A 22,076-nucleotide genomic window follows, 5' to 3' on the forward strand; every position below is an offset into this window, starting at 1 on the left:
AATGTAATTACTGTTGTGCAGAGCCATGTGATTGTCTGGCTTTATCCTGAACTTGAAGACTGATTTCTAATAAAAAACAACTTACATTTATATCATGTTTTTAATGTGATAAAATATTCCAAGGCTTTTCGCAGGATTGTTATGAAGCACAGTTTGACAATTAACCCTGTAAGGAGATACAGTATTAGAGCAAATTATCATCAGCTCGATCACAGAGGTAACAAGAATCTCGGAGGGAGGGCTTTGTAGATCTTGGGCCTTTACAGTTGAAGGTGTGACCATTAATGGTGTAGTGCTTAATGATAGGATGCTCAAGAGACTAATAAGTGTAGATATGTTAGAGAGCTGTGGGCACTCGAGGAGCTTACAAAGGTAGGGAAGGGAGAGGCCATAGAAGGATTTGAAAACAACGATGAGAATTTTAAAATTGAGATTTTGGTTAACCAGCAGTTTATGTGAGAACAGGGATGATAGATTATTGAATGTTGTGTATTTTAGAACATAGGCTTCTGTGTTTTGGATTGCCTCAAACTTTTGGATGATAGAATGTGGGAAGCCAGTTAGGAATATGCTATACTTACCAAATCAAAGTGATAAAGGTATGGATAAGAGTCTGTTTCTGCACTTCCCCTGATGTTACTATCTTGTACAAAAAATTACTTATATTAGATCTATATTCCATTGATCTGATGTTAGCATCACATTAACAGTTCTCCTTGGCCATTATATGATAAACTTTACAGGGTGATTATCATTTTGAATATTCCGCCTTCCTTTTCTTTGAAAATTTCTTTCATCTCCAATAATGACATCTTTCTTGTATCTCCAGCTGCTATTAGGTCATGCCTCTTGTTGTACTTCACCTCAGTTCTCATAGATATCTGCTCAGAGAGCTTTCCTCCTGTGTCAAGTGAAAATTGTAAGTGGTTCAGTAGAAAGAATGAAATACAGAAATAATGCATTTCTTCTATGTTCCTTCTACCATATCTCTATTGTTTGATCATCAAACCATGCTATGTCCATCAGAGGATCAGTGGGCATAATGCACCCACCAGCTGCCCCTGCCTGCTGCATCATTAGAGTCCTATACCTCATTTTAATTCTGCAAATGAACTATAGGTACAAATGGTTCCCCACTGTACCTCTGCTTTCTTCTGAGGACACTATCAGATTTCATAGGTTTTAACAGATGCTAAGTGCACTTGTTGTTTGGACTGCTCCAGCAGACATGGAGATTGTTGGAAACTGGTAATGTGCATGTGTGGCACATTGCTTATTTGTACCTGGCCATCAGAATTAGGGCCTATGTTTATGTTAAGACCACAATTTGAATAACTTAAAGAGACTCTAATTTGATTCAGATGAGATCTTACAAAGACTTGGCAAGGTGACAGAGGGCTGTATCAGAATAGGAACAGGCCGGTTAGTACAACTGTCCAATGTTCTGATGTTGTTGTGGTACTTCCTTTGATGAAAATTAAAGTTAATTTTTTTTCTGTCTGTGCTTCATTAATTGTGAAAATAATATTAATAACAGCCAGTTACAATAACAAGTGTGTAGTTACCAAATTAAAGAGAAACTGACAGCAATATTGGAGATGCAACTTGAACAGGTTGGCCTGCTATACATTTGTTATACATCACAAGATCTGTCAATCGTAGATTGCCTACAGTGCAGAAAGAGGCCATTCAGCCCAACAAGTCTGTACTGAGCCTACAAGCAGTGTCCCGCCCAGACGCAGCACCACACCCTGTCACCATAACTCAACATTTATCATGGCTAATGCACCTAGTCTGCATATCCCTGGACACTATGGGGCAATTCAGCATGACCAATCCACTAACCTGCACATCTTTTGACTGTGGAAGGAAAACAGAGCAAATGATGGGAACACACGCAGACACTGGGGGAACGTGCAAACTCCACAAGGTAATAAGGTTTCAATATTTCAGTAACCTAATAGACTGCATTTTACCACAGATATTACAGCCTATAAAATATTAACTAATGCTGTATTTAACTTTTTGCATCAAATAATTTCTACGAATTTCAATACAATATGTTCAGGGGCAAAGAAAACTTCAGTTTCACTTTTGACAAGTTGATTTATATTTTAGTTTATTCTGACAAGTAAACCATCTTTGGAATTGTGTGAAATTTTCATTCTTGCTGAAACACAAACCACTTTTATCAAACAGCAGATCAAAAAGAGTCATCTATCCATATAATTAAAACAAATGTGCTTGACATGCCTTTCAGAGACATTACACAGCCAGAATGTCAAATATCCATTAGGAAATAAAAGTATCAATTGTGTTGAAAAAACTATCTAACTACTAAGTTTTATAAATAATCACAGTTAAATCCACAATCAAGAATCTGAAGCAACAGTGCTTTTTCAAAATTTGGTTCCTTGGGGACTTGGTGGAGTATGAGTATATTCTTCATTGATAGGAAGGGAATGTTTGAAATGTTTTAGTGCTAACATTAGGTTTTACGATAGAAGACAAGAGAACCAACAACCATGCTAAGTGTTCAGGCATTAGGCATAAAGATTTGATATTAGGATAAACCTCACTGTTCAGTCTCAAACAAGACATCTGTTAGTCAGGAGTCTGCAAGTGGACTCTTTTAACATGGGAAGGCTGTTGTGCTAGAGCTACCATGTGGCTTTGGCTGACTGGGAAATTCCTATTTTTACCAGCTGCCACAGGAAGCTCAGACTTATTTCCAAATTGAAAATCAACAAGTCGATAAAGTGAAATGATGACCAGTCTTTGAAGTGCTGTGGATTTTTAAATGCTCAGCAGCACATTTTATTCTCATCTTTGAATAAGTTTCCAAACGGTGATGTTAGCCTAAAGTATTAAAATGACTTTCCCTCTGGAAATTGTAATGGGGTCTGCAATCATCAGTCAAATGTACTTCCAGATTTTCCGTGTTATGATTAGAATCAAGTTCAGTTGGAAACGCTAATGAGATATTCGGCCCAATATTCTATTCCTGGTATGAATTCAGAATACTAAGGATGCTGGAAATCTGAAATAAAAGCAAGAAGTATTCGGAGAACTTAACAGGTCAGCCAGCGGTTCGGGAGAGAAACAGAGTTAATGTTTCAGGTTGATGATCAATTGGAAGGTAACTATTCTCAATATGAAAGTTCGTGTGGCTGTCTGCCAATGTCAGTTCACCACTTAATCCTCCAGCTCTCTATCTTGGAAACCATGGACCAACATCTTAGAGCATGGTCTATGGCTAGTGACTACATGTATTCCTCCTATCCATGGATGTTACATCAGACACTCATCAGCCTTATCACTTAATAATGACACATCTCCAATCCACTTGCAAGATGCCTCTGCATATCAGTGTTCCATTCTGGAGCATGGGACATGTCGTGCAGGTGGACTGAAACTAATTCTGGATTCGGCCAGAGTTCATCTCCGAGTTCCTTGCTTCCTCTCTCATGGCTCATTCAGTTTGTCCCTCCTTGAATATGCACATTTTGCCCTACCTTTTTGTGCTTTGCTCCCACAGCCAGACCTTAAAGGCTCAAAGTATTGCTGTCTTGCCTGACAGTCAGTCCAGGGGTTGGGTAAGGTCAGGTGACTGCTTTGGATGGTTAAGGTCAGTGGGTTTGGAACAGTGCAATCCAAGGATTCTGCTGTGGTCAGTCCTGCATGTCCACAACTAGTCCAGGAAGTCACGGCATGTCAGTCAGGAGCTGCACAGCACCTGATCAAGAGTCTAGTCTGTCATCACTCAGGGTTCGCCATACAATATAGTCAGGGGTTGGCCTAATCAGTCTATTGTTCTTGAAGTCAAGGGGTGTTATCAGGGCCACTGTGGCAGTAGGATATTTGAGAACTCAGTTCTGGGGATTGAATGCAGCAATCTGGGAAGCAGAGGGGATAATAATTATGAAAGGGGAAGACAGTGGTATATTGGACAATATGGCTTATCACAGGAGAGGGCAAAATTGAAATTCAGTGCCATGTTGGCCTCATTGGGGTGCAGTGCAGTACATTGATTGACATGACGAAGCTGTAGCGCTGGGGATTTACAGTTTCATCTCTCTACTCTTTGAGCCAGGTGTTGCTGAGTGAAAGCTTAGTACTGATGAACTCAACAGGGAATGCCAGGAAAAGGGGACATGAGGTATGGAGGGTGGGTGGCTTTGATTACCAGTTGAGCCTGTGACTCACTGTGCCTCCATATTTGTATAAGTCATCAATTCTTATTGAAAATGGAAAATGGCTCTGATCACATCTAGATTTGGTGGGTGTTTTCTGTTGAGCCTGTGGGCTGTACTTTTGAGTGAAGTGAGGCTGTTTTGGGGGTCGTTGCATTTATCAGGCACTGATCATAAATTTAGGATAGGCATTTCTGTGAAACAGAAATGGTCACAATTTGTAAAGGAGTACAAGGTCCCATTCTGTGCACAAGGACATTGTTTTTACCTTGAGATGTTCATCAACATGCTCTTATATGAAATGTTGCCTTCTATTGGATGGTGTGGGGGCAGATAGGACATGCTATCAGTGATCATGCTGCACTTACAATCTCCTACTGTATTTGTGGATCATGGTTTGGTGCTGCACTAATCACAATAACGTTTCTATGTCAAAAGCCCAAGTAGAGACATTACATGGCCCTCCTTGTCAGAGTCCTTCATCACCCATTGTACGAAGGAGGATATTAAACCATATAGGGCTGGATAACCTTTCAAGAGCAACAAGTTTCAGACCATAAATGCTGGTTCAGTTTGTATGAGTGAGTAAAATATAGTATGGTTACTGAGAGATATGGCCAACTGTTCTGTAACCATGGCTGATGCCTCTAATGCACAACCCCTGACTGAATCTAAGTGGAGATACACTGCTGCCCATTCTTTCACCAGGGCTATTGTGGAACAGGTGATAGGAGCAGATAGGTTCCTGATGAAGGGCTTTTGCCTGAAATGACGATTTTCCTGCTCCTCAGATGCTGCCTGACCTGCTGTGCTTTTTCAGCACTACTCTAATCTTGCAACATCCACTTTCGCCCAGATGATAGGTCTGTTGAAAGTGAAGTGCTGATGCTTATTTTGGTTTGAGGGAGGCCTGTGATACAGTCTGGAAAGAGTGTGCTGTATAATTGTAGTGTGTTGTGCTTTGCACAGCTGGAGCAGTCAATGTTGGGATGTGACAGATTCTGAAGAGCTGGGTGAGTAGCAGCAATATTCCAAGGAGAAAGATTGGACAAGAGGAATATCACTTTCAGTGAACAAGCGCAGCAGGCCAGACAGGACTTTGTTGACATAGCAACAGCAGAAATCTTAAACATGTGTCATCCCGGACTCAGTGTTAACTCTGTTTCTTTCTCCATAGATCTTTCCAAACCTCCAGAGTTGCTCCATCATTCTCCATTTTTAGAACCTAATTGGCAACTGGTTCCAGTAGTTGTGAGTTGGGTGCATTGATAACTTATGGACTATAAATTTGTTGTTGCTCCAGAAACGAGCAGGCTCTGTTTGTTGCATGAGGCCTATGCCACTTCTGTTTGTTTGTTCCATACTTTAGCTATTACTGCATAAAGGTGAATGTTTGAAGACTTGCCAATATGTGATAGTCCCTCAGTGAACAATGAGGAGGTGTTGGGGTACACTGGGCATTAGGGAAAGGGTAGCGTTGTCTTAGACATAGTCCTAAAATGGGATGAAAGTAAGGATGGATACCTTGTGGAACTTGTGCTGTAAGAAACATTTGTTATTGATTCCTCTCCAACTAAGTGCATGGTGAAGGGTAACTACAGACCAGCATCACTTGATTGGATGCACAAGCCGAGCTTCAAAGATGGCGCTGACATTGGATCTTGGGAAGTGCTAGCAGTGTGGATAGTCTCTGTGTTGCCTAGCTAACAAAGCAATTTTTGGAAAAATAATGTGAGAAATCTCACTAGGCTTTACAAAGAGAATCCATCCATGAAACTTGCAACAATTACCACTTAACTGATTTCTGATAAAATTTTGCCTGTTAGCTCGGTTTCTATCGACAGTTGTTGCCTGACCTGCTGAGTTTTTCCAGCATTCTTTGTTCTTATTCAATTTCTGTGAGCGTGAGGAATGCTTTGCTCCTGGGTGGGAGGGAAATGGGCATGTGGCAACAGCTCTCCTTCTCCTTTTACTGAATCCTGGCTTCATGCACCTTCCCAGGAATGCAGAACAATAGAAGGAAGCAATAAAAGAAAGTGAAAATGAGTGGAAGGAGTTTAATCCCTTCTACCTCCTCCTTTTCCTGTGATAACACAAGGTGGATTCACAATGAGGCTGTTGCTAGCACTTGCATTTAGTCTCCCTTGAGTCAAAAGTTCCAAAATAGGCAGATGGAAAGACTTAGGAAGCCTTAAAAAGGCAAATTAACTTTGTTTCCCACAGAGTGCCATCAGTTTAGGGGCTGGAGGCCGTCTGGTCGCTGCTTTTAGATCGCAGCGGAAAGGCCTGCGGCTAGCTGTAATTACTGCTTCTGGCTTTCCACTCAACATTCTGTGCAGTAGCCAAGTGCTGAACCTTTCTCGGGGCATTTGCCACTGTGCTAATTACTTGATTCGTTCAGTTCAACTGGTCACAAATAACATACTTTGGGTGAGCTGTACCTGATCAAGTACTTTCCCACATGAAGGACTGAAATATCAGAGTCATGTCTGTCAGTACTGATTGAAAGAGCTGAGTATAAAATATAAAATATCAAATTGAAGTAATATAACTAAATTCCATTTCTATGCATTTGAGCAAATGAATATTTTAATTTTGAACAAATTTCAAACTTGCATACTGCATAATTTTATTCCTGTTATTTGAACTGGCACAATTGGGAGCTGCAATTAAATTGATTATTGTTGCAAAATAATGGAATGAAATTACTAATTGATTTTCTGGTAACAAAACAATTGTAGTTCAATGGGTTAGGTAACCAAGGAATGATCAATTAACACCCACTTAGAAAGGCATGTGTTAATTAGACGCAGCATGGCTTTATTAAAGAGAGGTCAAGCCGAACAAATATGGTCAAGTGTGGATATGAGGGAAGTTCAGTTGATGTAGCTCATAGAAAAGCTTTTGACAAGGTTCCACATGGGAGACTGATTGAGAAGATTAATGCACTTGGAAGTGAGGGAAATTTGACAAGATAGATCAGAAACTGGCTTAGTAATAGGACACAAAGGCTAATGGTAGAAGGCTGTTTGACTGGAGGCTCGTGTCCAGTGGATCAGAACTGGGAGACTTACTGTTTGTTTGTTATATACATAAATGAGGTGGATGTAAACGTGGGAGGAATGTTAAGCAAATTTGCAAAGGACACCAACATTAGTAGAGTGGTTATTAGCAAAGAAGATCATTGTAGGTTACAGGAAGATCTAGACAGGTTGGTCAGATGGGCAGACCAGTGACAAATGGTATTTAATGCTGATGAATGTGAGGTGTTGCAAGTTGGAAGAAGAAACAAGATGAGGGTGTTCTTAATGAATGGTAGGACACTAGGTAGCTTTGAGGAATGGAGAGATCCTGCAGTAATTATTCACAGATCCTTGAAGTTGGCAGAGCATGTAAATAGGATAGTTAGAAAGCATATGGGATACTTGATTGATTTGTTTATTGTCATGTGAAGAGGTACAGTAAAAAGCTTTGTTTACAAGCAGTACAATTTGATCAAAGTAAGCAAGGGTGTACAGACCAAAAAGACTTAGCCAGAAGCATACAGGTTACATTGTACAAGGGATGCACTGGGCAAGATCAGCATTAGTAAGATCAGTATTATTTGAGGCTAAAGAGTCCATTCATCAGTCTAAATAACGGCCCGGAAGAAGCTGTTCCTGAACCTGCTGGTGTGTGTGTTCAGGCTATGTATCATCTGCCGGACAGAAAAGGTAATAGGAGATCATTACCAGGTTGTGATGGATCTTTGATGATGTTGGCAGCCTTTCCGTGGCAGAAAGCCATGGAGCCCACGGATGGGTCTTTGGTTTCCATGATGGCCTGGGCTGTACATGCCACCTTTTGCAGTTTCTTACAGTCCTGGGCAGAGCAGTTGCCATGCCAGGCCGTTCTGCACTCGGACAGTATGTGCCACCTTGACCATTGTGTCTACATGGTAAGTCTAGGACAAGTTGTTGGTTAGCGTCACTTCAAGGAACTTGACACTTTTCATCCTCTCAACTTCAGCTCTGTTGTTGTAGATGGGGGTGTGTTCTCCTCCTTTCTTTCTTAAGTGAATGATCAGTTCTTTAGTTTTGCTGATGTTGAGAGAAGTTGTTGTAATTGCACCATATTACCTTCTGTATTTTGACTTGTCGTTGTTAGATATCCATCCCATTCCAGTGGTGTCATCAGCAAACCTGTAGATGGCGTTCATTGGGAATTTGGCAACATAGTTTGGGTATACAGGGAATACAGTAGAGGTCTGAGGACACATCCTTGAGGGGCTCCAGTGTTGAGTTTTATTGTGGAGAAGGTGCAGTTACCTATCTTCACTGATTGCGGTCAACATCAAGGGCTGAAGGGCCTGTACTGTGCTGTGATGTTCTATGTTCACTCTTGTCTTGTTATCTTTAGAGCAAAGAAGATTGAGGGGGGAAATGATTGAGGTGTATAAGAGTATGAAGGGTATTGATAGGGTGTATAGAGAGCAGTTGTAACCCTTGCTTGAGGGGTCAATCATGAGAAGGCATAGTTTCAGGGTAAAAGGGAGGAGATTCAGTGGGGATTTAAGATAAAACTTTTTCACTCAACAGGTGCTGAAAATCTGGAATGCATTGCTTTGGAAGGCAGTGGAGGCTGGAAATCTTACAACCTTTTAAAAAATATTTCAATGAGTACTTCAAATATCATAACATTCAAGGATATGGGACAAGTGCAGGAAATTGGGATTAGCACACTTTTAGTTATGTTGATGCAGACTTGAGGGACTGAAGGGCCTTTTCTGCACTGTATGAATCCATGGATTTTGATAAACATCTATAACTATAGCACTAGTTTGCACATGTAGATGCAAATACTGTTGTTGAACTATATTCTTAAGACAAACATAATGTGAGGAAATGTCATTTCATTTTATTTAATTATTGTATATTTAAATGTAAAATTTTCTAAAATGTTTGCGAAGTCAACATGAGGGAAATGATTATAAAAGTGAATCCCTCCAACTAAACTCAATTAATTGATAGGTTTCTTTCTTATTTTTTAAAAGCACTGCTGAAATAATATTATGGAGGCTGACATCCCATCACCAAGTCATCCTTTATTACACGTGCACAGTGCATGGACTCTGACCAGCCAGTTCAGAGCCAGTCCCTAGAATGAGGAGAATCTCTGAGATTCCTGTTTATATCTGTCAACCAGGACTCCTTGATTGGAATTGTTAACCTGGGTCGAACAGGGATCTCATTCTGTGATCCACCTGGCCATTGTTCCAATCACTGCAACTGCATTTGTAGCCAGGTTCAATAAGCCTGTAATTGTAAAAATATTGCAAAAAGGGTGAAACTTGTATAGTGGATAAAGAAAATATCTGAGTATCTGATTGCTGCATCTACCTTTTCAATGCACATGCTGGGGGTGGGGGGGGGGAGCGAAATGAAACAGAAACCTTAATTAAAAATGTTCTGATGTATTTATATTTTGTACTTTTCCTGCATTTATTTTGTCCTGCCAACCATCCAATCACAGGTGGCCATTCTCTCTTTCCTCACCTTTTCCCCCTTTTAATTGCTTGAAACCCATTACATTTCTTATTCTTCCCAACTCTGTGGATTGGTGGTAGACTGGAAAGATTTATTTCCTCTCCTCATAGTTGCTGCCTGGCCTGCTACGTATAATTCAGCATTTTCTGTTTCAATTGAACTTAAATTCGAACCTGTTTTCCCACTTGCCACCTCAGAATTATCAGCTATTACCAATATTATCAACTACTGTTTGTAAATCTCTTTTTTTTTCTAATCCATTACCTATAATGGGTCTTCCTTCATGGTGTAGAAACAGGTAAAATTTTGTAACCTCAGGTATGTGACAGCTCTCTGTATTAGAGAACTAATATGAGTTCTGCCTGCAACATTTCAATTTCATCTGAATTACTAAGCCTTTGAATTAGAACAAATAAATATTTGATTTTCTAAAATTATCAATAAAATGATGACTTCTATGCCAGCAGTTTATCAAACCATGTTAATCTTGTATCTAGGATGCCATTGATGTGATCATCCCTATAAGTAATCCTCTTCAAGAACCCTTGGTGCTTGATGTGATGTTGAATGGAGCTGGGATTACTGGAGACACTAACCTGGCAGTTGGGCCAAAAGAAGTTATTTCTTATAAAGCTAGGTACACCCCTCATGTTGTTGGTGAAAGATGTGGAAGGTAAGATAAAATTTCTACATTATGCTGAAATATAACCAGGATATTGGTTACTCGTCATAGAACTTAGTGACACAGAAAAAGACCATTTGCCATGCCATGTTTATGCCAGATGATAAAGCATTTTCCAGCCAAATTTCATTCTCCTCTCTTGGTCTTTTGCCTTGCAGATTATGGCATTTCAAACACATATCCGTTTTTTAAAATACAGCAAACTTTCCATTATTTGGCACCTTGGGAACCAGGACTAATTAATGAAATATTCCAGTTGATCAAAAGGTCCATATAATCAATGCAAAAACACACACTAAAAATAGAAACCAAATGCAGGGGCTGTACACCTCACTGTTACACTTTATTTACACTTAAAAATAATGCAGCTTTGCCCTAAATCAAGCTTACCAGCAAAGAACCATCAACTCAACTGACTACTTGGACGTCACAGAGATCGTGGTAATACAGTAAACTTTCAGTATTTCAGATATGTAATTTTTGACGGTTGATTGAGAGAGCCGATTAATAAGGTGCCAGTTAAAACAAAGATTGCTACTATAAAGATTTCTTTCCCTCAACCCTTTCGGGCGATAAGTTTCATGTCCTTTTAGTGAAAATCATCTTCTAAACTCCTACGGTTTACTTGGAATCTGCTCCCCTTGTTTATTGACCTCCCTAGAAAGAGAAACAGATCCTTCCTATTTATTTAACCTAAACATCTAATCACCATCTTCTCGAGGGCAGTCCAACATGGGCAATAAATGAGAGCCAAACATTTGTTGTGATGCCCACATTCCATGAAGCAATTAAAAGATAGCCTTCTCTGAACCTCCTCTAGTGTGATCACACCCTTTCCAAAGCAGTGGCCAAAACTAAACAACATACTCCTGTGACCTAATTACTGTTTTGATAGGTTGCCAGCAAAATCTCATTGCCCTTACTGTTAATGCCTTGGATAATAAAAGAATGTATGCCATGTACCTTCTTGACCACCTGATATATATGGATCTGCGGACGCATCCTCCAAGGTCGTTCTGCTTATCTATGCTTCCCAATATCCCATCATTAACTGTGTATACCATTACCTGTTTTGACTCCAAAATTCATTACCTGGATTGAATTCCATTTGATGCTTGCACCTAGTTTTGAGTCCATCTGTTTAAATAGTCCACGGCAAGTTGCAGGTTGACAGCAATCAAACCATGATTTTCTTTTTTTCTATAGAAACCAGTTTTAAAAATTTGTTGTGATTTATTTGAAATAATACTGTCTCAGTTAGCTTTTCTGCTTCGTCATTTTTGTTTTCATATTTGTTTTGTTAAAATGTGACCTCCGGAAAAGCATTTTCATCTTTCTGTGTTATTTGGAAGCTCAGGAATGCCATGAAAAAAGAGATGTGAGGCAGATCTGTGACGCGTAGATTTCAAGCACTGACAGACCAAAGCACGTCTATCGAGTCATATCACAAAGCAGTCTTTACGAATTTCTCTTTGCTAAGAAAGCAATGACACAGCTTTGCTAGGATTCACCTCAAGCTAATGTCCATCACTGGATAAGACTGCCAGTGGCATTGAGGTCATGATATTCTTTATACTGTACTTCTCTATATATCCTGCTCTTATCGAGCAGCCAACAGAGATATTTTTAACACAAATCAACCATCGGGTTGCAAATATATTGAGCAGGTGACTTGTGCTATTCATCAGTTTATCAGGCATTTGCAATGGCAGGACATGGAATTCAAATTAGTTTTGATCCATTCTGCTTGAAGGAAGAGGCACAACAGTAGTAGACAAACAAGGGGAAATCTCTGGAAGCTGTAGATGGGGTGTTAGTAGGACTGTATAAAAGGGGAACCTCCTTCAGGTGTCTTTAGCCTACCCTGAGGATGAATAGGTCTTATAGCCACTTGCCACTTATTTGCTGAGGGTTAGTGCATATAGACATGAGTACTGTACGTGCTGTCAATGAGAGAGGGGGAATATATATGCTTCCCTTTGTGACTCTGACAATATCCTGGAAATGTAGTTCAGCAGCCTTACAGAACCATTTTGACTGCAACTATAGGAGATTTGTAACACAAGTGAAATCACTAGCTGGTCAGTTCCTGACCTAGCTTGAACCAGAGTTAGCTTGGTGTCAGTTGGATCATTAATGAGATATTTATGTAATTATACTGGAAACTCCAAGAAAGTGTAATGTCTATAATACTTATAACAGAACTCCACAATTTCTGGAAGCAAACTCTAATATATTCTTCAACAGGCTGCCCAGCGTTGTAAGCTTTTATAAATTACTCATTATCATGAGTTGGAAGTGTAGCACCATTCCTTCATTGTCAGTGGGTTGAAATGCTGGAACTCTCTGCCTAATCACATTCTAGGGGTACTTCAGCCATCCAGCACACTCATCCAGGAGGATAACTTGCCAACTCTCAATGGCAGGGATAGGTAATAAATTGCTGACCTTGTCAGAGATTATCATATCCATGAAGAAATTACCAAAAACAAATTTATTCCACTGTCCTAAGGCATCAATGTATGTGCTGGTTCTTGCGAAGTTAAGCACAAGTGCTAATGCGTCTTCTGGTTGATTGCTGCATGTACAGGATGCATACTCAAGGCTGAACCTGAGAAGCAAAAGCAATAGTTGATGTCTGTAAACATGAATGCAACTCCAAAAAATGTCACAGAAACAGCCATTCACCTTTCTGCACTTGATCTCCAGGCTCACTTTATCCAATACAATGCATCCTGCCAGTGCTAACTATTTCCATGGCAGTATTTTCCATCAGATTGAAGGCCTGATGGTCACCTCACTTTCCCTTTCAGTTCTGTCCTCTTTGATACTTGAGAGCTTATCTTACAAGGCGATTGGGTCTAGATTAGAATGTAATGTTTGAAACTTTCTAAATATCTATGATCCAGCTTCCCGTGAAGGGATGCTGAGACGTAGCAGAAAATTGTGAGAAAAGAGGGGGAGGTATGCAATATAACACCTCTCTAGTGTGAACAAAATTTGCAATGTACTCCAGTTGTAAGAAGGTATTAGCATAATTTTGTGCCAATTCTGAGGACACGGGTGGGTGTAAAGTGTATGGGTGTAAATGAAAGGAGCTGCGTTGCACTTGCAATTTAAGGAGAAACAAATGCAACAGGGAAGATAAGGATGAAGAGTACTGTGATAGATTTCACAAAGTAAAATGGACAGATGAAGATTATATTTTTGTTTCAAATCTTCTCAAATTATTGGGCCTCATTCAGTGTTGACTGACAAAGAAAACCAACCTAGGATTCCTTGGTGACAGCTGCAAGAAACAACGGATTTCAACTTGCCAATGATGTGTTCACATATGTTAAACATAAAGTACCTTTACCACATCTGTCATAAATCCTTCTCTTCACTCTTCAAATATGCCAAATCTTCAGTTCCTTGTCCATCTTTAAATATCAATTTCATCAATCTCTGTACCCAATATAAGTATTCATCACCTGATTGAATAAATCAGCACAAAATAAGTACTCCCATTCCCGAATGATTATAATCTCAGTGAATAATAAAGCACAATAAAAATTGTGCATTCTTTTACTGTGAGGAATTCAAATGACTAGTCGTACTCTTTACAATTTACAGAAAGAGAGTATTTATCTCAACGAATCTTTGAAAGAGCAATCCTTCTTGGTTTCAATCCTCAGCACCTTCCCCATGTTTCTGCAGTTTTTATTCTTTTTCTGGTATTTACATAAGTCCATTTTGAAGAATACTGCTGAATCTATATCCAACTCCCTCTCAGATAACACATTCCAGATTCTAACCACTTGTGTAACAAATTTTTTTACACTGGTTGCCTCTGACTCTTTACCTTTCAAACCATAGCCTTAATTTTTCAGTCATTGAAAACTATTTCCCTTTAGCTAAATCCTTCATGATTATAAACACCTCTCTTCAATCTCTTGTTGCTCTTCACTGCTCTTAAAAGAAAATGCCAGTTTCTCGAATCTAATATCTCTCTATCATACCTGGAATCATATCAATATTGCTGTCACATCTCCAAAGCCTTTTTTCTTTCTTAAAGGATGGCATCCAGAATTTATCACATGGACAGAATTTTATCTGGCAAAGGGAGGCAAATTCAGGTATGGACACTAGGGTGAGGGAGTAAAATGCCCCAAAAATGTCATTGATCTGAAAAATGACGATTCCAAATATTTGGATTTTAATAGGGTGCACTTGGAGGTATATGAGAAGCCACCTTGTATTTGTGGCTCTTTTGTTAATAAACAAGTAGTTCAGACTTGAACACTTAAGAGAACAGGCTCACAGTTTCCCAAGCCTTTAAACTCGTCGGGGACAAGAAGGCAAGAGCAGAGTTGCCACACCTTTATTCTGTGAAATTGACAGACTGGAAAACAATTATATGCTGTAACTGTAAAGGGCAGCCTGACCAGACAACACAGATGGCTGAGCTCATAGAATGCACTCTGAGAATGTGCTGTCACTACTTTATTGGTGACTTCCAAAATTTTGGAAGTCATTTATGATACTTTGTACTTTATTCGCATTGATCTGAACTCTCCTAACATCCTTCATTGTAACTTGTGATTAGTTTACGCAGCTCTATATTGGATCTTTTCAGTGTTTTTGAACTCCAGACTCCTAAGTTGCACCAAGTGAACACTACTCTTGAGCTTCCTTGAGCACCACTTCTTTCCTATACTAAATGGCCCATAGGGCTTCTTTAAAATTGTAACTCTCTCATTTCTAACCAGCATTGAGGACCTCTTGAGAACTGCAAACCAAACAGCTGTTGGGACTTAAATGAGCATCAGAGTTCTCTGATGTGACAGCTGCGATTTGGATGAATGGAACCATTTTCTCTGGCTCCCTCAGTCACTGATTAAAACTGACTGACCCTTGAACTGATTTGAGTGACCAATTAGAAATCTTGTGTACTTGAGGATCAAATCTGACCTATACTGGAACATCTTGTATTTTGAATGTTACAATTCTATGGCTGATTAACTATCCACAGGTTTGGAGCGCGCACACAAACAAAATGAATTTTATCACAAGAACATTGCATTACCTAAAATCTATATGAATTCCACAATGACAGTAATTTGAGATATTACTCTTCCCAATAGGATTAAAATAGATTTGTGAAGTGTGATTACATGATCTGTTCTGATTTCAGTGTTTTTAAAACATTATACAATATAGTTTTAAATAAACAGTACTTGGGATAATGCAAACATTTGTAATTTGATATATCAATTATAAGAATGTGAATAATTTCAAACAATTTTTTTTTGAGAATCATGTCTGATTAAATATAATTAGCTGAAGTGCCTTTAATTGCACTTGGGGCAGACTCACTCCTGCTGAGTCACTATTGTCTGATGTTTGTACTTCAATGGGATTGACAATTTTCCATTAGTTTTCTTTTCCTATTTTAAAGAAGGATCACATTCTCATTTTGGGTAATTTTCGGTGTGAAAACCTTTGACAAGTAACATCAATAACACATTTTGAACTGTTAATTTTGCAAACATTTGAGAGGAAGAACATTTGCTTTCGAACCATGGTAATATTTGTCCTAAACAAAAATAGCAACTTGATTGATTTTCAGTACCATTAGAGGATGGCAAGAACAACTGTATCTTAGCTGTTTTTGTGTAGATCACTAAAAAAAACATGCAAATAGTGACAATTAACAGTTTTGTGAATTAGTCACTGTTACCTCCGGGCCAACTTGTTACAGATCCAGAAGGTATACTTCAAACTGTTAAACTCCCAGATGAGGAGGGATGAATTGGCGCCCCTTCGTTATTCGCCCACAATCTTATTGTTTGCAACAAAGTAATATATTAGTATCCTTTTCTTTGTGCATGAACTTACATTTTAAAAGGAGCCAATTTCACCAGGCTTTCTTGAGTTGATAAAGAATGAGTTTATTAATTACTAAATGAGAGTAATCATGCTGTATGCATACAGTACTCACAGGAGGGAGAAATAAGAAGTGAGTCTAAAGGATAAAAGTTAAAAAAGATGTATAGATTAATCTCTGAATTGTCCATGAACAGTGGCTAGTTGAATGTTGTCTGTTGCAGCGGGAGTTTCTGGTAGCATTGACGTTGGTGGTTGAACAGTTGTTTTTTGAGATTCTTAGTTGTGTAGGCTGATTGAAGTTCCTTTCTCCTGATTTTTTTTTAAAAGCTAGTTTTCAGCCCACAGAGTAATAAAGAGTCTTTATCTGCAACAGGAGGGTGACTAGGGCATATTTGTTCGATTGTGACCTACACTGTATGCTAATTCTGAAACCTGGGGAGGTACACACAAGAGCATTAACCCTAATAGAGATGAAACTGGACTTTTAACCCATGTCCTTGTGTATTCATCAAAGGAAAACAAAAACACTCTATAGTTTTAAATATTACCCACTGGGATTAGCTTGTTGTTCAGCAGGGTTTCCTCGACCTCTTGTGTCTTTATAGTTTATAGTTACAAGGGACTGCAGTCCCGTCTGTTTGGAGCTTCGTTGACACATTAGTTGGTACATTCCTTCAAATGATCTCTTTCACTAGATGTCATTTAATTTACATCCACAGATATTTTTGGCTGTATCAATCCTCTTTTAAGCAGCACGTTTTGTTGCAAGCCACAAGGTTACTCGTAACGGAATGACTTGTTTTGCAGCATTTTGTCAAGTATTGAAAAATAACTTATTTATGTGATCTTTTAAAGTATATTGATCTTACCTAGATGATTAAAAGTTTCCTTTTTCAGTGTATAATTACACATGTTTATTTGGAGATATTAAATTAGTTTCAACTGCATATGATTTAAAGAACTTTAAATTATTTTTTCAAAGTTTTGTGATTTTAGCTTTGGCCTTCAGGATCAGTTCAGACTTCTTGAAGCCTTTTCCTGTTCCTCTGCTTTGGTGAAAATGGTCACCAATAATGAGTTGCACCAAATATCAGAACCCTGCCTCAGCCAATGCCTGGCAGCTTTTGCTGAAGCATTATTTCATTATTGATTCATCAAGAAGCTCTGAAGTGGCTGATGGCAACTTAACCCTGCAAGCTTTCTTATTGGGGGAGTCAGTTTCCCCACCCCCCACACACACCCGTTACCCACACTTGCTGCATGGAACACCAAATCTTGCCCAGATCTGGTTGTATGCAATTTATATTCTCATAACATCGCATGTGACATTTTAGCACAGTAAAACAACTTACAAAATCCTGAACTTCTGACTGGACTCTCAATGTTTTCCTGCATTTAAATATCGACCTTTTGCATCAGAAGGACTTTTATTGCTTGTGCATTGAGCACACTCCTAGTTTTCTTGTTTAAAAGTATTTAAAATGTCAAAATAGACAGGTCACCCAGAAGGAAAAGCAAGTAAAACCTTATATGACACATTCTGGTCTGACTTGTTTGTATACTTCAGAACAGTGCTCCAGTATGACCAATATGTTCATTTCTGAGTATTTCTGTTTTATTTCCCTCAGAGAATTCATGCCAATAATCTCTTTGAATCTTCAGAAGACAATAAAGTTGGGCCTTATCAGCAAATGATGCAAGTGATGTCATAAAGGTGAAAACCTTCATTGGTTTTAATTTTGAGGAGCAAAAAAATAAATTTCCTGTCTGTTCTTATTTACAGTGTTACCTTCCACTCCGATCGCATTGGAGAATTTTGGTATGAACTAAACCTCACTGCAAAGAAGCCAACACCAATTTCCCTTCCAGAATTGCAGTGCGAGCTGGGAAAGTAAGTACTCTACTATGTAACAAATAATTTCTAAGTAAACATAACTGTTAACCCCATAAGTATCCAACATAAAACTTTGTAATGGTTCCTTATCATTGCTTTTAAGACCATAAGAAACAGAAACACGAGTAGATGATTCGGCCCCTTGAGCTGGGTCTACCATTCAATAGGAACATGGCTGAGCCAATATTCCTTATTCGATTTATTATTGTCACATACACTGAAATGCTGTGAAAAGTATTGTTTTGTGTGCTGTCCAGACACTTTCCTGCATTTTCCCAGTAACTCTTGATTCCCCAATTGATCAAAAATCTATCTCAGCCTTGAATGTACTCAAAAGCTCTATCTCCATGACAAAGAGTTGCAAAGACACTCAGCCCTCTAAGAGAAGGACTTCGTCCTCATCTCAGTCATAAATTGGCACACCTTTATTCTGAGACTATGCCCTCTGGTCCAAAACTCTCCCACGAGATGGAACATCCTCTCGGCATTGACACTGTCATACCCCTTAAGGATCCTGTATGTTTCAGTGAGATCACTTATTTTTTTTCTAAACTCCACTGAGTAGAGACCCAGAGTCTAGATCAGAGTGGTGCTGGAAAAGCACAGCAGGTCAGGCAGCATCTGAAGAGCAGGAAAATCGACATTTTGGGCAAAATAGAGATTCCTGATGAAGGGCTTTTGCCCGAACCGTTGATTTTCCTGCTCCTCAGATGCTGCCTGACCTGCTGTACTTTTCCAGCACCACACTGATCTAGACTCTGGTTTTCAGCATCTGCAGTCCTTGATTTTAACCTGAGTAGAGACCCAATCTGTTTAGCCTTTGCTCATTAGACAATCCCTTCATGCAGGGATCATCTGAACTTTCTCTGACTTGCCTCTAATGAAATTATATACTTCCTTTCTTAATGGGACCAAGACTACTCACAGTTGTCCAGATGTGGTCGCATCAGCACTTTGTATAGTTGCAGTAAGATGTAGTTGTGGAAAATTCACTGAAAATATAATAACTGAGCACCTTTAGGGTACAGTGATATAAGCATAATAAAAAGATGTGTATATGGTGTGAATTTCTTTTGATGCATTTCTGATAACACTTTCCAGTCTATTCATGACTGTCATGTACTTTTATTTCATGGAAATTTCATTTTAATTATTCAGAGTGAGTCTTTAAAATTCAGTCTTCAAAGTTATTATTGTTGACACACAACATAACTCTGAAAACTTTCAGCTTTGACTCTGTTGTCCCATTGTTTAAGAAGGGTAACAGGGATAATCCTGGAAATTACAGGCCTGTGGGCCTCACAAGAGTAGTTTGGAAGTTATTGGAAAAGATTCTCAAGGGCCAGATCTTTCTGCATTTAGAAGCTAATGGAAGTATTAGTGATAGACAGCATAGTTTTGTGGAGTGGAGGTTGGGCTTCACAAACCTGATTGAATTTTTTGAAGAGGTGACAAAGATGATTGAGGGAAAAGCAATTGATGTTGTGTACATGGACTTCAGTAAAGCTTTTGGCAAGGCCCCTCATGGCAGACTAGTACAAAAGATGAAGTCACATGATATCAGGGGTAGCTGGCAAGATGGATACAGAACTGACTTAATCATAGGAGACACAGGGTAGCAGTGGAAGGATGCTTTTTGGAATGGAGAGGTGTGATGAGTGGTGTTTCACTGGATTCAGTGCTAGAACCTCTGCTGTTCGCTGTCTACATAAATGATTTGGAAGAAAATGTGGCTGGCCTAATTTAGGAAGTTTGTGATGATACAAAGCTTGTTGAAGTTGCAGATAGTGAGAAGGATTATCAGAGTAACAGAAAGATATGGATCAGTTGGAGGCATGCGCAGGAAAATGGCAGATGGAGTTTAATCTGGACAAATATAAGATGATGCATTTTGGAAGGTCAAGTACAGATGAAAATTTTGCAGTGAATGGCATAACCCTTAGGGGTACTGATATGCAGTGGGATCAGGTCCACAAATCACTGAAGGTGGCAGCGCAGGTAGGTTTTTAGATTAGATTCTCTACAGTGTGGAAACAGGCCCTTCGGCCCAACAAGTCCACGATGACCCTTTGAACAGCAACCCACCCAGACCCATTCCCCTACACCTAAAACTACGGGCAATTTAGTATGGCCAATTCACCTAACCTGCACATCTTTGGACTGTGAGAGGAAACCGGAGCACCCGGAGGAAACCCACGCAGACACAGAGAGAATGTAATTGAAGCTGGGACCCTGACACTGTGAGGCAACAGTGCTAACCACTGTGCCACGTGCTGCCCTGGTCGGGTAATAAAGGTAGTAAGGACGAGAATATGGTGATGGAAAAGCACAGCAGGTCAGGCAGCATCCGAGGAGCTGGAGAATCAGGCATAAACTCTTCATCAGGAAAAGCTCCTCGGATGCTGCCTGACCTGTTGTGCTTTTCCAGCTCCACACTTTCGACTCTGATCTCCAGCAGTCCTCAGATCTGCAGTCCTCATTTTCTCAAGGTATTAAAGACCTATGGCATGCTTTCCTTCATTGGAAGGGACATTGAGTGTAAGGACAGGCCAGTTATGCTGCAGCTTTATAGAATTTTACTTAGGCCACACTTGGAATATTGCACACATTTCTGGTCAGTACACTACCAGAAGGATTGGACGTTTTGAAGAGGGTACAGAAAAAGTTTACCAGGATGTTGCCTGGTATGAGGGATTTTAGCTATGAGAAAAGATTGGATAGACCGGGTCTATTTTCACTGGAACACAGGAGGTTGAGGGATGACCTGATAAAGTTTATATGATAGTGAATGGCATGGTTAGAGTGGGAAGTGAGCCTTTTTCCCAGGGTGGAGGGGATCAGTTACTATGGGACCCAGGTTCAAGATGCAGGGGGGATGATTAAAAGAGATGTGTGAGGCAAGGCTTTCACACAGAGAATGTTGAGTGCCTGGACCATGCTGCCAGAGGAGGTAATGGAAGAAGACACAACAGCAGCATTCAAGATGCATCTGGACAAATACATGAATAGGAAGAGAATAGAGGAATACAAATCCTGTAAGTGAAGACACTTATAGTATGGAAGGAATAAATGTGTAGGCATAGACTTGATTGGCCAAAGGTTCTGTTCCTGCACTGTATTGTTCTTTGTTGTCCTTTGTTCCAAGAGCTGTGGTACGCTAATGTTACTGGTGAAGTGCAACCTGCCTGGTGTAGTACTCCCTGCAACTTGAAAAATGCCAACAGGATTTTATTTTTTGAGGTTTAAGAATGTGGACATTTAAGGAGGAAAGATTAGTAACTGTGACCAAACATTTGCCTAGGAAACAGAAGAGATATTGAAAGGTGAACAAATTTAGCAAGAAGCTTTCAGAGAGCAACATCTCACCCAGCAGCCTCTAGTATGAAGAAAGTGAAATTTGTCAAAAATCTTGAAGTCAGAAGAATGGAGTATGCAGGGAAAGGAAGCTTCATGGGCAAGACTTTAGTGAAATTTGCAGACAAACGTGTAAAATGTGAATCATGAGATGAATGAGATTCTCAGCACTCTTCCACAAACTAAAAATACTACACACCCAACATGATGCAAACTTTAATGGCAAAGAAATCCCTTTACTTGTTCCACTGATCATTTCCTTCATGCCTACAATTCTGTCCCATACCAATCCTAATTGCCGTCTTCTGATCTGAGCTCCTCTAGCTGCAGGAGATGTTGGGATAGCCTTTGCAATGGAGCAACTGAGGCCTCATAGGCTCTGCTACAGGTTACTTCATTTTTGTCACAGCAAATGGGGTACTGACCCTTCAAAGAACATCCCACTCAGACCCCTCCCCCTACCCTATCCCTGTAACCCTGCATTCTACATGGCTAATCCACAAAGCCTGCACATCCCTTGACACTATGCCAATTTAAGTATGACCAATCCACCTAAC

The 22,076-nt window shown here is 39.6% G+C and overlaps 1 protein-coding gene across 1 annotated transcript in view; it reads left to right on the forward strand.

Annotated features, from left to right (window-relative positions):
- LOC132820918 (cilia- and flagella-associated protein 47-like) overlaps positions 1-22,076 on the forward strand; it is a 491,537-nt gene that overhangs the window by 334,301 nt on the left and 135,160 nt on the right. Inside the window, 2 exon segments of the mRNA XM_060833275.1 lie at positions 10,216-10,391; positions 18,055-18,162. Of these exon segments, the coding sequence (XP_060689258.1) occupies positions 10,216-10,391; positions 18,055-18,162 (284 nt within the window).

Source organism: Hemiscyllium ocellatum, chromosome 12 (assembly GCF_020745735.1).
Source record: "Hemiscyllium ocellatum isolate sHemOce1 chromosome 12, sHemOce1.pat.X.cur, whole genome shotgun sequence".
NCBI classification, from domain to species: Eukaryota; Metazoa; Chordata; class Chondrichthyes; order Orectolobiformes; family Hemiscylliidae; genus Hemiscyllium; species Hemiscyllium ocellatum.